A 16,022-nucleotide genomic window follows, 5' to 3' on the forward strand; every position below is an offset into this window, starting at 1 on the left:
CTGTACATCTTTGGACTGTGGAAAGAAACCGGAGTCCCCAGAGGAACCCTGCGCATTTCACAGGGAGGACGTGCAAACTCCTTACAGACAGCAGTGGGAATTGAACCCAGGTTGCTGGTTCTGTAAAGCATTGTGCTAGAAACACAATGTAGAAAACATGTAGGCAGCTGGCTTACACATGTAAAGACTCCCACAGTTCAATAATTATTAGGTAATCTGCTGTAATGATGTTGATTGAAGGACCGGTATTGGGCCAGGAGAAGGGGAAGAACTCCACTCTTCAAAAGGATGTCAAAACACCTTTTCTACCATCTGATTGTACAAGTACCTTCTGTGAGAAGAGTGAGGCACTAAGGGATTCAGTAATCTTTCTCCCTCCAGTAAAACATTCACTGGATACCTTGAAGGGCAATATCCATACCAGAATCAGATTCAGGGTACTCAGAGTGTTCAACCATTTGGACACTTAGTATGGTTTGTAGATGAGCAGGATGCCTCCCAAAACTGAGCCCAGTGTCAAAGGAAGGCTGATTTGCATTTCTACAATGATTTTCACCTTCCTGTTTTGTCCCAGTGTTTGTCATTAGCGACTGAACAAGGCAAAACCACCGATCACAGATGCATTCAGATAGAAATTGATCAGTCCTGTTTGTGAAATCATCTACATTTGGAATTTATTGAATATGAAGTGTATTGTTCCTAAAAGGTGGTTGGTTTAAGTCCAAGTTTCTATCATTTAAGTGTTGCTTTTTTTTATATAAGAAATCATAATTTCTGTGGAAAATTTGAACATATTTTGATTTTTGTTTTTTGAGTAAGGATACTGGAAAGAGACTTTTCAAAACCTTTAGCCTGTCAATGCAGTTTATATTTAAAATATTACCTCTGTGCAGGTTCCAGTCTCTGTAACTTGTAGCTATGGTTCTGGTTTCATCCTCAGTACATACAGGAAGATGTGAGGTATTAACCATGAGGTTGTGTCTTTGACCTCCAAAACTCAGTCGCCATGGAATGGACTGGAACAATGTTAAGTTATTGGACTAGTAATTCACAGATTGTGAGTTCATGGATGTTTTGAAAATATTTAAAGAGAAAGTGTGGATTTTTTAAAAAATTGGTTGACTAAGAGTGCCAGATAGTTGTAAAATATTTCTTTAAGGAGCCCCAAACCAACATAGTTCACTCATAGCTCAACAACAGCATCTCGATTGTGTATTGGGTCTCAATGGAGTGAACAGACTAGTGCAGGAAAGGCAAAAGGTTAAATAACAATTCCCAGCACATCCTCTCTCGCAGGAGCTTCCCCTTTCCACTCTCTCGGCACTGCAGATGCAACTGTGACGGATGATTTCTCTGCATTCAGCCATCGCCGAGGCTCACCCAGGAAAGCAGAAGGACAGGCAACAGGTGAGCTTCCCATTGTAATGACCAGCTGATCTGAGTTTTGCTGCGTCCATTCATATGTTCGCTTGGTCATCTCTCCATCGTTGTGCTCATTGTTTTTCTCTCCATCATCAGGTTTGTTACTTCAGTTCTATGAACTGCCTTTGGGCAATTTCCTACATTACAGGCATTACAAAAATCAGGTTCACTTGTTAGTACAATTTTATTCAAGATTCAAAATCTTCTCCAGTCTCTTGCCAGCACTTCCCAACATGCTTTACAGTTAATCCTGTACTTCACAGAGGCAACTTGCACACAGCAAGCTCCCACGAACAACAGTTGTTTTGTTGGTGTTGGGATGAGGGCACTGGGTAGAACAATCTACTTTCCTACTGTATCTTTCACATTTGAAAGCAGACAGCACTGTGGTTTATTTCTATCTGAAAAAATCCAAATCAGTTCTGCATCACTCTCAACCCTGCCCTGAATTGTTGGCCTAGATTTCAGTCTCTAGGATTGGATTCAAACTCCAGACCTGGGGTTCAAGAGGCAAATATGGTGGTAGCAACTGCAGCTGAGACTCTGCTGTTGTTAGTATCATTTATTATCCAAATAGAATGCTATGCATTCCTTAAGGTTGTGTGGATAAGCTCCCATTACCTATTACGAGGTCCCAATGGTGTGTGTCAGATAGCCTCTGACAACCAAATCCAGCTCCTGGACTTCATGTGTGGTTTAGCTACTAAACCTGGCAGAACTGTTTCTACTGACAGGAGAAAGGGCAAAGGCGGGTTACTGGCGCCTTTAAACCAGTCGCTTTGGGCAGATGGGGCTCACCAGCCGTGGTTGGCAGCTCGTCGAGAGAGAAAACCAATCTCAAACCTCCACTGCCTCGTGGGGAGGGCTTCAGGAGTAAACCCTGAGGAAAAATCCAGAGCTGGAGTCCCTCAGGCAATCCTACTCTGAGTTCAACGCTGACTGGCGATTCCTGCGACGACATTGGTGCCAAACTGTATCAGTCTCAGCTGTTCCTTTGGATTCATCAGCTGCATGGGGAGGGGGAGGCAACAGTTTTCTCATGTAGACAGCTAGGACACAACATCCAATGGTTGACCTCAACCAACGGAGGGCCTCAAGAGCGCTGTATCTTTTCAATTTGAGATATTTTAAATTAAAATTAACCTTTTTATAGAGCCATTTGGTGAAATCTGGTATACTATCTCTCTCTCTCTCCCCCCCCTCTCTCTCTCCCCCATCCCCCTCCCCCTCTCCCACTCCCTCCCTCTCCCCCCCCTTCTACCTCTATCCCTCCTCTCAGCCCTACATTTTGACTGAGTTGGTTGACGATGCCCCTGCTCCCCAATGTGTAATGCTGGAAAATGCCTGGGCAAAGCGAAGATCAGGCAGGGCATGAATAACTTTCCCTCCTCTGAGAGTTACATTGATTGGAAACAGGCCCTTCAGCCCATTCTGTCCATGCTGACCATCTACACCAGTTCTTGGGCCATAGCCTTATATGCCTTGGCAATTCATCTCATTGAGACTCTTTATCTCCACCACCCACTCAGGCAGTGTGTGTTCTAGATTTCAGCCCAACCACCTCTCCCCAGTTGAAAATGTTCTTCCTCAGATCCCCTCTAAATCTCTTTCCCTTTACTTTAAACCTCTAGTTTTAGATACCTTCATTATAGGGAAAAGTTTCTTACCACCTGCATTATCTATGCTGCTCATAATTTCGTGAACCTAATTTTGTCCAGCCCACACACGATGCCGGATTTTCATCCAGCACGTGAGAACTTCCTTGTTGAGGTAATAGAGTGCTGCTGTTAATATTGAACCATACTGCAAAGACTCCTCATCTGCTGTATCATAAGCTCTTCCTTCCTGACAGTGTCATGCAGTACATTATAGGGAATTCTACATGAGATGTGAGATCTTGTGATCAGTCCTTTAGTGTCCGAGTGAAAGGTTACAGCATCTGAAAAATAGTTCCTTTAATTTACTTTTCTGTTTGCTGAGATACAGCGAGCTCTGGCTCAACGAGCCCAAACTTCCCAATTAACCTTCTGTTTGTACGTCTTCGGAATGTGGGAGAAGAGCCAGACCACCCAGAGGAAACCCATGCAGTCACAGGGAGAACGTACAAGCAGAATTGAACCCGGGTCACTGGTCCTGTAACAGCATTATGCTAACCGCTGTGCTACCACACCACATAATAGCAATCTAGACTCTCGGCACAGTGTGGAATGGAGCAGACTCTTTGATACATTTGTCCCTGCCCAGTACTAACACTAGACCCTCTCCAGGGAGTCTCCTAAATTGTCTGACGCTTGGTTTAAACTCATCTCCTGCAATAGCATTTCAGAAGACACTGCAGCAATTTGATATATTCACTGGAGTCCCTGATACGGTTCTCAGTTACAGCCGACTGTGAAAGCCGAGACTAGGGTTGCACCCTTGCTGGAGTTTTACAATACTTTGGTGGGGTTGGGGGAAAATTATCAAGAGTGCTGAACGTTTAAACAGATATGGAGGCTGTCTGGCAGCCTATCACTCATTGTGGCTGGAGGGTAGGTCTCTGTATCTCTCTCTCTCTCTCAGTACTCTCGGAGGATGTTACCGAGGTTCTGCATTTATGGACTGTGGACTTTTTCAATCTTATGGTTTTTGTATTCTGTGTTTTTGCTGATTCTTTCTCAGTGGCGCGTGATGCAATTTCTTAGTTTAAAGCACGAGGGGAGGTGGTTTGGGGGTTGGTGTTCTTGTTGCCATTTGATGCATTTTGTTTTTTTTTGGGGGGGTTTTGGGAGTTGATGATCGTGTCGCCATTCTTGCCCTCGATTGGTTTGTATTTGTCATGGAATAGGCATCGAAAGCAGTAAGGATGTTTTTCCTGTGTAAATTTATTCTGACCATTGCAGGTGCCATATTCGAGGGGCCGGGTAACGTCCTGACCACAGCAGCCACGTCCAGTGATACAGCCTACCCCAGCACCTTCGATGTGCCCTCCATCTTGAGCACCAAGGCCTCCAAGCTACCCACCCCCAAGCACCAGCCAGTCATGCAGAAGAATCCCGAAGCCTTCCTGGGTCCCAATGCTTCGCTGGTAAACCTGGACACCCTCATTGCCCGCACAACGCACCCTAATGTGAACACAAACCCCTTCTTGATGCAGGGTGAGTGCGAGATCTGCCCACGGCTTCGCGTAACTCCAACCCCGTTCCCCACAGTGGCTGGGTGGGGGCCCGAAGGATGCTAGTGTCCATGAAAATTGTATCTTAATATGGGTCACCGTTCCCAATAACGCAAATGTTGGCGGTGTAGAGTGGACGGGACAAGATGGGAGAGTTTCTAATATGGTCTCCCTCTCCCTCTCTCCACAGGTGCTCCCCCAGCAACAGCAAACCCATTCCACAGTGCCCCCACTCAGGTGTCCAGCTCCGTGATGGCCGTAACCCAGACCCCGTTTGGACCCGTGAGCGTCAGTGGCACCCCCTTCTCCTCGATGCCTGGGGTCGGAGTCGCTCCCATGGTAACCATGCCTGTTATGGGCATGCCTCAGGGTGCGAACGTGCAAAGGGTGATGGGCCCAACCTACGTTGCCACGCCAACCCCTCCTGCCCCTGGCCCCACTCCAAGATCCACTAACCCATTCCTATTATGATGGTTGTCAGCATTTCAGCTCAGAATTTAAGTAATCTGTTTTATAATTGTTTTTTTCCTTCCCCCGTGCCAACTCAAGTACAAAAATGTACCAAGTTTTTTCCTTTGGACAATTGTGACAAGACGACATACAGAGAAGTTCCCAAAATTTGACTTGTGATGAGTAACGCTTGTGCACTATGAACTGGCAAACAGTATACGTGGTTTAGGAGCACTTTAAGTATCAGCAGCCTCTGTCTGTGCAGGAGCCTGAAGATGCTACTCACTGCTTTCTGTGATCGAGCTCCAGTAACAACTTATACTTGCACCAAGCTGATGGTGTCTGACTGGGGCCCCTTACAGACTAATCTACCCGGTCAAATCAGTCCCTCAGCATTGGGAGCAGATTACTGGCTGCCTGCGTAGGGGCAGATAGAGGGTGGATTAGGTCATTAACAAGAGGCCAAATAGTTGGGGAGGGAACAGTATTATTTATGTTCAGCTCTGGTAACCATTAGATGGCTGGAGCACCCTGTCAACATTGTGATAGTGGGATGCACTGTCCAGGAACCTAGTTCTTGTTAGCCCCACTCTGTCAGCCTCGCCTGGGGTAATATGCACTACTACCTGACTCAGGAGATCCTCTCCAGTCCTTCAGCACTTACTTTATACAATTCCCCAGTCAGTTCTGCAGGGTGCAGCCTCCAGATCAAAGTGTGGCTGCCTCTAGGACTGTCATTGAGTGGTGGAAGGGAAAAAGCGTGGCTTACTTCCTGTGGTTTCACCATCTCCTTTTGCATTGATCTCTCGGTCAGTTTGCTGTCATTTTATGGCCTGGTACATTCACAGACCAGAACTTGTGAACTTTGGGGCGGAGCAGGCAAGTGATCTGAAGCCAGCTCTGTTCGTCAACTTGTTGCTGAGCACCCTGGCCGGGTACCTTTTATTTGAGGTTATACATTACCACTCTGTTATTCAATGCTTCCCATCGGGGTTATTTTTTTTAGTATCTTTTAAAAAATGTTTACATTTTGTTGCAGTCGTATGTTTACTAATCTGTGTTTTTTTTTGTGTTGGCTTGAGTGTTTGGGACCCAGGCCTGAGTGATAAAACATCTCTGCGGTTCCCTTACCTCCCCCTGGATTCATCAGCTCTTGACCTCCCATGCCTGAATGATTCATCTTCTCAAAATATAAGCCAATACTTATAGTCAGGACCTCAGATTTGTAGGAGGGAACAATAGTAGAACTGAAACTCAAGTGAATCACAGAACCCAGTTTCAAGAGAATCTTGGACTAACACATATGACCACAGTGAGAATGACATAGCCACCCTAGCCATTGTCAAATAAAAGAGGTAATTAACTGCAAAGAGCACTACAGGCATCTCTAACTGGTTTGCCGGCCTTTTGGGTACAATTAGCATGGGGTGTCATGTCCTTTGTGCACTTTCTGCAATACATATAAGTATTAGCCGCTATTTCCGTTAGAATGTGGCTAGAAAGGGAGAATGACTGGTGAAAGATATGTGACAAACATATTTCAGTTTGAAAATTGCTTGAAACACATGTAACTCTGGCTGATGAAACAATGCTTCATCACCAGCGCAGAGGGTTCTGCACCTTTCCTGTTGGCTTCTTGTATTACTTGTCTCCTGGTCAATAATCAGCCATGTGCTTCCCTGGAAATTTAGAGCAAAGGTGAGAGATTGTCAAGATGGATGGAGCAGATTTAGTCTACTATACAGCAGTGAGAAACACTGACTACAGTATGGATCTCTGCCACTTCAGACCCCTATACTGGTCTTTACGAATGGGGAAAGTTCTGTGCTAAACTTTTGACTAAGACCTGTCAATGATACTTGTTGAACTCTTGAAGTGGCTAATCTTCTATACGGAACATAACTTTCAAATTCAGTGACTCTCCCCGTACAACGTGTGTAAGTTTTCTTAATCAACACTATTAAGTTTTTGTTTTTGTTTTAGTTTGGGTACCAGTCAGTGAGAATGGTTGGACTTTCTAAAGTGTTCCCTTTCTCCTCCCTGGCTTACTCAGAAGACAATCAGAATGGGCGAGGTCTGGTGGATGATCAATTACATAGAATACTTATGAAGTTTACAAACACATATTACAGGACAAAATCTTGGAGAAAGCAAGGACTCAGATTTTTAAACCTGCATTGCTCTGTTACATTGTTTGACCATCGCTGGTCAGGATAAGATTTACAGACCTTTAATGACCTATAAGAAAAGTTTCAATAATAAGATTATATTGTTATTATTTAAATATTTATTAGTGGGTTGCTCTAGTATAGGATTGAAGAAATAAAAATGACTAGTTTCAGTATAAAGTGGATGGAGCTTGCAATTCAGTAAGTACTTTAGCACTGCTTGAGGACATGTTGTACAGTAACCCACTACAGTATTAATGGTAGCTGTTTACAGTAAAGCTCAGTACTTGGCAGTATCAAGTATCTTTGAATACTGACTCTCCACAGTATTAAGTCACTGCATAAACCTGCTGCAGTATTATGGTTTCTAACTAGCTCATTGCAGTATTAATGGGTTACCTAAAATAGTGACACCCTAATGCAATTCTGCGTCAAAAGTCCCCTTTTTAAAGTGAAAAAAAATCCCCAGTTATTCAATTGGAGCATTGCCAAACATATTTAAACAAAGAAAAATATTTAAACAAAGCCATTGACATAAGGGCAGGTAACCAAAACCCTGGTGGAAGGCCATCATAAGCATAATATAGGATTAATCCCTTTAAACTATAATCCTGTATGATATTAACCATGAAAAAATAGTTGATTGCCACCTTCTGATATTACCTATGGATACTGGTGCTATGGTCAATGTTCTGAGCCACATGGCGTAGGTTTTTCTTAATATTGTGCAGTGACTGTCATTTTCCTGACCAAGCTAGTTTCAGTACCTCTCAGGAAAGACACAGCTTGATTAAAACTGGATGATAATTACAGCACAAGAAACGTTTGTCTAAAGGTAGATTTACTGCAGTTTTTTAATGTTTATTATTGGAGATGCATTCTTGTCTTAAAGCTGTGACCTACACTGCATTTCTTTACATCTGCTTCTGTGACTGTGATTACAGTTTACACTCTATGCTCAGGTGTGGTGGTATCTTTGTTTCAGTAATCTCTCTCAGTTCTGATGTGATACAGTGTGCAGCTCACACCAAATGGGCACGTTCTTGTTTTCACAATCTTTCCTCCTGTCCCTTCTCGAGACAAATCAAGCTTCCAACTTTGTAAAGGCAGTCTCCTATCTGGCACTTCATCCATGTTTTCTGATCATGAGATTAGTGAAGCATGCCATTCAGACAGAATTCCTCTAAAAATGCTGTGGGTCAGGGCAGTACAATGGGAAGATAGTGAACTTTTGCTTCTTATAATTAACAAATTCAGACAACTGTGGCAGTTGCAGAAAAGTATCTTGCTTGCAGCTTGGGTCTAGGATCAAAATTTAATTGGGCTGAGGCAGTAATTCCAGCATGTTACAGTGCACCTTGCACTGCCCTGGCGCAGTGTAAAAGGAACTTTGTATCTAACCATCCTGGCAATGCGGGATGGATCAGCAAGTTTTACACTGTCCTATCAAACTTTCCCAGGGCAGTACAGTATTGAAATTTTTAAATCATGCTGTTTTTGCCATGGTTACGTTTGAGGGGACAGTTCCGAGGGATCTGTATTCTGTGTCTAATCTGTACCAGCTATGCTGACAATAAATGCTAACATTTGTGTCTGAAATTATGGTTTCTCATACAAGTAAAAAGTTTACTAAAAACTGAAGTGAAGATATGAGTACTGGCACGGTAGTTGCAGACTAGGTGTTCGCATGTGGGTTTCAGGGTCACGTTGAAAGATGTGAAGTTGTATTGAACTGCTGGTAATGCAGATAGTGAAGGTGCAAATTTTGAGGATTCAAGAAGTAATTGAAAAGAGTAATTTATACTCTTATTCAGAAATAGAAACTTATGCATGTTTGAGACAAATTGCATTTATGTGCACGGCACGTTTTGAAAGATCTCATCCCTTTGCAGTTTTCACACACCTGAGCCAACAGCATCTCTTTTGAAGTGTGTTGCTCTTTTTATACCATAGTATTACTTAGGACAATTCTTCTGGCTTTTGTTATTCCTTTGAATCTGGAGAGAGCACAGCAGGATTGATGTTCTGAGAAGATACTTTGCAGAGTTGTAGATTTTACTGTTTGAAATTAGGAGAGGAGATGACTATAATTGGACAGTAGATATGACTGTAGAAGCTTCCCAGTAAAACTCCTTTAACATGAGGGTTTTGTCTTCGGGGTGATTCACTGTCCATGGGAGATGGGAAACAGAAGCAGCTTAGTTCCCACTTCACTTTAGTTGGTCTGATCAAAGCTATAATTATCCAAGAAAAATTGAAAATTACCAAACTGTCCACTGCAATTCTGCCTACTAACCGATACATATATACATTCAGCCTTTAGCCTACAACTTGGAGCTTTCATTTCCCCTGAAATAACTTTTATAACAATCTCTGTGAATTGTTTCCGACACTAATTCTGTAAGGATACTACACATAATATATTTTAATTCCTTGTGTGATATCAATACAGCAATACTGAGATAGCCTGAACCTCTGAAAACATTTTTTCTCAACCTTTATTTTAAAGAAAGTCTAAACTGGTTTAGGAATTGTAATGAGTATTTTATTTTTGTAAACATTGCAGGATTTAGAAAGAGACCTGCCTACCTTTTGCCACATTTTACTTTTTTGAGAATTGACATGGAGTTACTTTGCTTTTTATTCCTTGCTTGTGTCAATAGTAGCTGATGTCAAAACTGCTTCTGTGTGCTCCTCTAAAGGGCTGTTGCAAACTACACAGGCCCAAGCAGCTTCTGCATTGGCAAAACTCAGACTCGAGACCTGCTGCTTCCCTTTCCTTACCATCTCCACTTCTTAATCAGACAGGTTGCAACCTAGCAAGTGAATATTAGATTACTGGTAGCCTTTTTTTGCCCCAGAGGCTGCTGCCTATGATGCTAATAGGTGGGAATCTCAAACATCAACAGGGTCCTTTAAAAAGGCATTAAGGAAATAGATGTCCAAAGAATTGATTTGTAGGATATCTTATGCATTAATTTTAATATACAAATATTTATAACTGAGGTGTAGAATCAATACTATATACAGGGTGCAGTTCCATGTTTTCTAAGTGAGCAAGCCCCCCTTCGTACATTGACTGCTGGAATGGGAAGAATCTGCTTATTCCTGGGTCTGGGTCCCACTTCATTATTTTATTAGATGACTGGCAGTATTTTTGAAGGATTGTTTGCACTTACTGCTTGTGACACTATACAGTGTAGTTCATGTTTTATTGCTTGAGTCGTTTGATCTGATATCTCAACATTGTATCAGATACATCAGTGGTGCCAGTATCATGAGGTTAGACTTTATTTCCAAGGCAAATGGCAGGAGACATGGAATCAGTTCACCTTATTTCCATCTACTGCTGTTCCAGATCTGACGATATTTATTCACTTAGAGTTGTACAAACAAAAAGATCACTATAATGTTACAGTGATATTAAAACTCACTTTGGCTCTGGCTAGCCTATGATAGTTCAACGGTTACGAAGGAAATTCAATCTAAGACAGACTTGGGCACCTGAATTTTTGTTAGTCATTACATTTAACTGTAGATTTCCACCAGTTTGGTTAAATATTTAAAGTCATATTTGCCATATTAACTGTACTTCCAAAATAAATGTGTGAACTTATGTGCAATATTGTTTAAGACCATTTTATAAACTGGTAGAAATAGAAAGATTTGTCCCCATAATTTTCCTCACCTTCTGTTGCTCGGGATTGTACACAAGTTCAAATAAACTAGTATTTATCTCAAATCAATGTAGCTCAGCAACTTAGCATACATTCAAATACACTGAGAGCCTACTACTGGTTAGAATATTGTACTAACCCTCTGGCATTCAAACCCTGACCTACCGAACTTCACTGCAGATTTTCAGCAAATAGGACTATCAAATTACATGATGATTTAAGAGGTAGATGGTTAAGCTTCCTTCTCTACAATGATCAGTGGATTAGAAAGTTCACTCACTTTACAAAAAGTTCATAGAAAAATAACAGCAAAATGGTATAGATACAGTACGGTAATCACATCACAAACAAGAGAATCTGCAGCTGCTGGAAATCCAAGCAACACACACAAAATGCTGGAATAGCTCAGCATGGAAAAAAGTACAGTTGACGTTTCGGGCCTGCCGAAGGGTCTCGGCCTGAAATGCCAACTGTACTTTTTTCCATAGATGCTGCGTGGCCTGCTTAGTTCCTCCAGCATTTTATACATGTTGCTTAGATACTGTATAAGTCCATTCATTGCATTAAAGCTGCTAGGTGGGACTCATTAATGTCATGTGTTAGGGAAGTATTAAACACCCAGGTGTCCAATGTTTATTCTTCATCACAAAACCATTGTTATGATAGTGATTAGATTACCTATTTGATTGTTTGCTGTGTTCAAGTTTCACTAAAGTGCTTTGGGATCAATGTAGCAAAGGGCTTTATAGAAATGATTTTAATATAATGGCTATTGTAAAAAATACAGGGTAATCAATCTGCTTTGCTTGTGCATGGTTATGACCCTTGAATGAACAAACTAATTGCAGATCTAATACATCCTTAGTTTTTCCAGTTGAAACAATTCTCATTTTTGAACAATGAAGCTAAATTGCAATATTGCCCAATAGAAAGTGTCAACTTAGCCAAATGCAAAATATTTAGCACCCATTATTAAATATATTCAACCATTGGTCAGAGGTGGTTTTGCAGCTATGCTTAAAGTACTTCCCCTTTTACAGAGATTGAAACTACAGGGCCAAGCACCAATATCAGAGTACTGTAGATTCTCAGTTGGCCACTGCATTGGACAACATTGCTTAAAGCGCAGACATCCAATTCAAATACCAAGGAAGAAAGTTCTCATTGGACTAAACTGAGCCATAGCTCAATGAACTGGAACCATTTTATTGATGAATACAACACAATGCCCTACTCCTTATGTGCCTCTTGGTTTGAACATTACTGGAGATTGAGGAAAGAGAGACACTGAGATGTGGCAGCCTGGTTCCAAAGCCCCCACTCTTACTCAGTTGTAATACAATAAATAAGCTGCACTGGGAGATTGTACATTGAATCCAGGCCCTTACTGAATTCATCCAACAGCACCAGGAACTCAAGCTGCAAAAAAAAAATCATCTAACACATAATTTACATACCACCATCACTGCTGGTTTTCTGTGTGCGTGACTGACCTCTAGTGATGGTGGAACATTCCAACAATACGAGACAGCACAAAGACAATGTTGTAGCTTCTAGTCCCTGTTTAAGACCAAGTGCACTTCCAACAGGGCTATGAATTAACATCCGTATGTACAAGCTACTGGTTAAGAAGTATTTAAGCACACAAGAAATGTCTTCAAAAATAAAGCACTTAAGAATTTGTCAGCATTACAGGCACAAGCACCTGTCACAGTACTGGGTATACAAATATGAGCATCAGCTCCCACTGACAGTTTCCTCCCTTACCCTTTGTATCGATGGAGTACCAATTATACAGAGGTTTAAAAATATCTTCACCAGCTACACAAATTTTGGAGTATTCAGCTCAATTTGGAGGCAGACTGGTTACAACTACAGGATTTCTCACAATTTTGATAGTCATAATAACCATATTAATCCAGCTTAATTCCACCTTTTTTCCCCCTGGTTCATGACAATTTGCACCATGCCTCACTGGTGCAACAGGTAGCAACCTTGCCGATTCTTTAGAGTTTGTCTGTTTTACGAGGCCAAGTTGCTAGCTCGATGCTCAACCCATGACGGATGGAAAGCGTGCAAGGAACCGGCCGGATTGGAACTAGGGACCACTCACCTTGAGGTCCGGTGCGGGTGTCACTACACCAGTAGCCAGCTAGGACTTGTACATGCCAGAGAGGAAAGGGAACCACTCATCTCAAAGATTAGGTCTTATTCAATACCCCGACCCCACAAGAACAGGACCAAGGTTTTCCACACCAAGAGTAATTCCAACTACAGGACAGGCAAAAGGTAATAACTGACCCCACTAACCAGGCTTATACCAGAGCTTTGCTCATTTCTGATCAAGAAACAGGTACTCATCAGGAGGTGGGTTGTAACAAGTCTTCTCCAAAAGTAGGTTTACTGTTGCTGCTGTTACAAGTCACATTTTAGGGACAAGGCTACACCACTGCCAAAACAAAATTGTTATGTGGCTTCTGTGACAATTTGGTTAAAGTGGTTTCAGATACCAGGTGTTTTTTTTTTAAGATGACAGTACAGGACCAAATACAGATCTATTAAGGTCACTATAACCTTGTAAAGTAACAGAATAAAATTCAATATCTTTAATAAATAATTCAGTCACAGCCAAGAGATTGAATGAACTGTGGGAGTCTGATTAAAGGTGGTCAGTAAATTTTAAATACTGAAATTAAACAAGCAGAATGCATTTCCCTTGCATACTTCAAACTCAAAAGAGCAAATGTTTGATTAATTAAACATCTTTATATCAAAAGAGTGACACACGTGCATAAAATTCAAAAGAGACATTTGACACTGACATCAGCCTTCGGTAAATGGTTTTTTAAAAAAAGTTAAAATCCATTCCAAAAAAACTTGTTTTTAAAAAAAGTAACAATTCTCATGTCACTTCCTAATTAGTTCTGGATACTTCCATAATGATATTTCCGAGAAGGTTGAATTTTGGTTTTTGGCGGGGCAGTAGAGGAAGGGGGAGGGGCTAGGGAAGTAGTGATCAAGATGGAACAAGTGTCTTCTTGTCTTGCAGAGTCACTTTCTGAACTACCTAACAACCACTTGCTGGAATCACAGCAGCTCCCTGGGATTTCACCTTGTGCCTTTGTCCTCCTCGCCTTCTGCCGCCACTAGTCTTGGGCTGGGAAGAAATCAAACAGGAGAAACAAAAATCAAGACATTCAGTGGCAAAAGGATCCTAGTATCTTGCCTGCTAGGATTTAGTTCACTGCAGGGTCAGGCCAACATCTCCAGTAGTAAGGCATGCTAAAAGACTCGCCTCAGATAGCTGTGGGGGGGGGGGGGGGTATTGTTACCACAATCAAGTGTCAAGTTCTTGATGCATAGCCAGGTTACAGCAACTACTACCTACAGTAATCATGCAACCTCCCCCTCCCCTTCCCTCCTTTAGTAGTAATAACCAAGTTTATTCAACTTTAACTTTTTAAATATGCAGTGTCTAGTTACTGCCATAGATAACATGGCCGATGACTTTGTGGGATTTTGTTTAAACACCCAAAGATAGTTTAGCAGAATGTGAGAAAACTTGCTAAAGCCTGCTGGTGCTCTGGCCAGCCACTGGGTGTCAGAAAGTGACTGGGAATCCTACGGATGTGTTGACTGGTTTAGGGAGTTACAATCCCGCACTCACACTGGAGTGTTTCAGTGGAGTGCTGGATAGATCACACTGAAGATGTTCCATCTTATGGATCTTAACATAACAGCACCAGTCTATAATTGCAGATTGCTCCAAGAGCAACATGCTCAACTTTATGACCAAACAAGAACAAGTGAATCCATACTGCTACCTTGTTTTTCTTATTAACATCCCAGTTATGTTTATCCTCTAAAGGCATCTGAAAACCGTGCAGCAAGAGAAAGCAAAGAGATGGACAAAGTGAACGAGGAGACACCCGGCACCACCCCTCAGAACTATCAGGCACATGTCCTTGACAAGGAGAATGGGATGGAGTTGGGTGCTTCATAGTAATAGAATCTGGGGGGGGGGGGGGGGGGGGGGCCTGAAGTGTCTGTATAGTTGTGGTCAATCATCCTCTAGGGTCACACATGATGGGGGCAGATTTTCAACCCAGACATCGCCCTACCTGAGACTGGTTCAGTGCATGCAAGGCTGCTGCCTGTCCCGAGGACAGGCCTTCATCAAGAGTCGAGCTTGCTGCTGTCGGTGCCTCCTCCTTCTTCACTGTGGAACCTTTCTTTGTCGACTGCATCTTCAGCTGGAGCGGCTTGGTGTTGGAGGGCGATGTGTTCGTTGTCTGGATTAGCTGGTTTGCAAAGGAAGCTCGAGTCAGTCAACATAAATATTCCACTGGGCTGATGAGAACATTGCCCAAAGCCACTCAATGGCACATATCATGTTTGGAACCACACATCAATCCTACCACTTCCTGCAACCCAACACTACCCTGTATTAGCATGGATCTGTTATCCCACAATGATTGAGCAAACCAGATGCTGAGATGCAAGTTATTCAAACAATGAAAATATGTCAATGGCTAAACACTCGAGGCTGAGGTAGTTGAATTAGCCGTCTTAGATCCTGTCCTGTTACCAAGCGACAGTGCCACAACCTATGACTTCAGCCGTCCTGTGTGGTAACTGTAAAGTCTGTCCATAAACACCTGTTGGTGTGCAGTGCCACATCAGGTCCATAGGTTAATGGCTGAACTACAAGGTTTGTAAGCCTAGGTTCATGCTCCCTCATGTATACAAGATGATCTACTGAAGGCTTAAAATATTAACTGGGACTTTATACTGTAAATATAAGAGCAATTACATCCTCTATTTAAGAATTATGAATTGAGGCATTATTTAAGAGTTGGGCTATTCAGAAGTAAAACCAGGAAGCATCTTCAAAGAATTAAAGAATTTATACGGGTCTTCTCCAATTTGTGAATGCACAAGTTACGCACAGCCTGTACATTATAAAATTTTATTTAGAGATAAAACACAGTATAGACCCTTCCAGATCAACAAGCCACCCAATTACCCTACTAACCTGGAGGTCCTTGGAATGTGGGAGAAATTGGAAGCAGCCAGAGGAAAGACATGGGCACAGGAAGAACGTATAAACTCTTTTCCCTTTGGGAGACTGGCACTATGGCTTTGCAAAGT

General features: G+C 42.2%; 2 protein-coding genes across 3 annotated transcripts in view; one reads left to right on the forward strand and one right to left on the reverse strand.

The window, feature by feature from the left end:
* Nucleotides 1–16,022, forward strand: part of LOC132382967 (epsin-2-like) — a 66,079-nt gene that overhangs the window by 47,203 nt on the left and 2,854 nt on the right. Inside the window, exons 9-12 of one of the 2 annotated variants that reach the window (XM_059953584.1) lie at nucleotides 1,297–1,407; nucleotides 4,305–4,559; nucleotides 4,767–10,035; nucleotides 10,081–11,672. In XM_059953584.1, coding sequence (XP_059809567.1) covers nucleotides 1,297–1,407; nucleotides 4,305–4,559; nucleotides 4,767–5,047 — 647 coding nt within the window. In that variant the 3' untranslated portion in view covers nucleotides 5,048–10,035; nucleotides 10,081–11,672. Of the gene's footprint in view, nucleotides 1–1,296; nucleotides 1,408–4,304; nucleotides 4,560–4,766; nucleotides 10,036–10,080; nucleotides 11,673–16,022 lie in introns of those variants that run through there. The other variant, XM_059953585.1, reaches the window with a different exon arrangement.
* Nucleotides 12,058–16,022, reverse strand: part of LOC132382966 (GTP-binding protein 1-like) — a 46,257-nt gene continuing 42,292 nt past the window's right edge. Inside the window, exons 11-12 of the mRNA XM_059953583.1 lie at nucleotides 14,993–15,172; nucleotides 12,058–14,028 (exon numbers count right to left, since the gene is read on the reverse strand). Coding sequence (XP_059809566.1) covers nucleotides 13,939–14,028; nucleotides 14,993–15,172 — 270 coding nt within the window. The 3' untranslated portion in view covers nucleotides 12,058–13,938. The remainder of the gene's footprint in view (nucleotides 14,029–14,992; nucleotides 15,173–16,022) is intronic.

This window comes from Hypanus sabinus, chromosome 29, assembly GCF_030144855.1.
Source record: "Hypanus sabinus isolate sHypSab1 chromosome 29, sHypSab1.hap1, whole genome shotgun sequence".
Taxonomy (NCBI): Eukaryota; Metazoa; Chordata; class Chondrichthyes; order Myliobatiformes; family Dasyatidae; genus Hypanus; species Hypanus sabinus.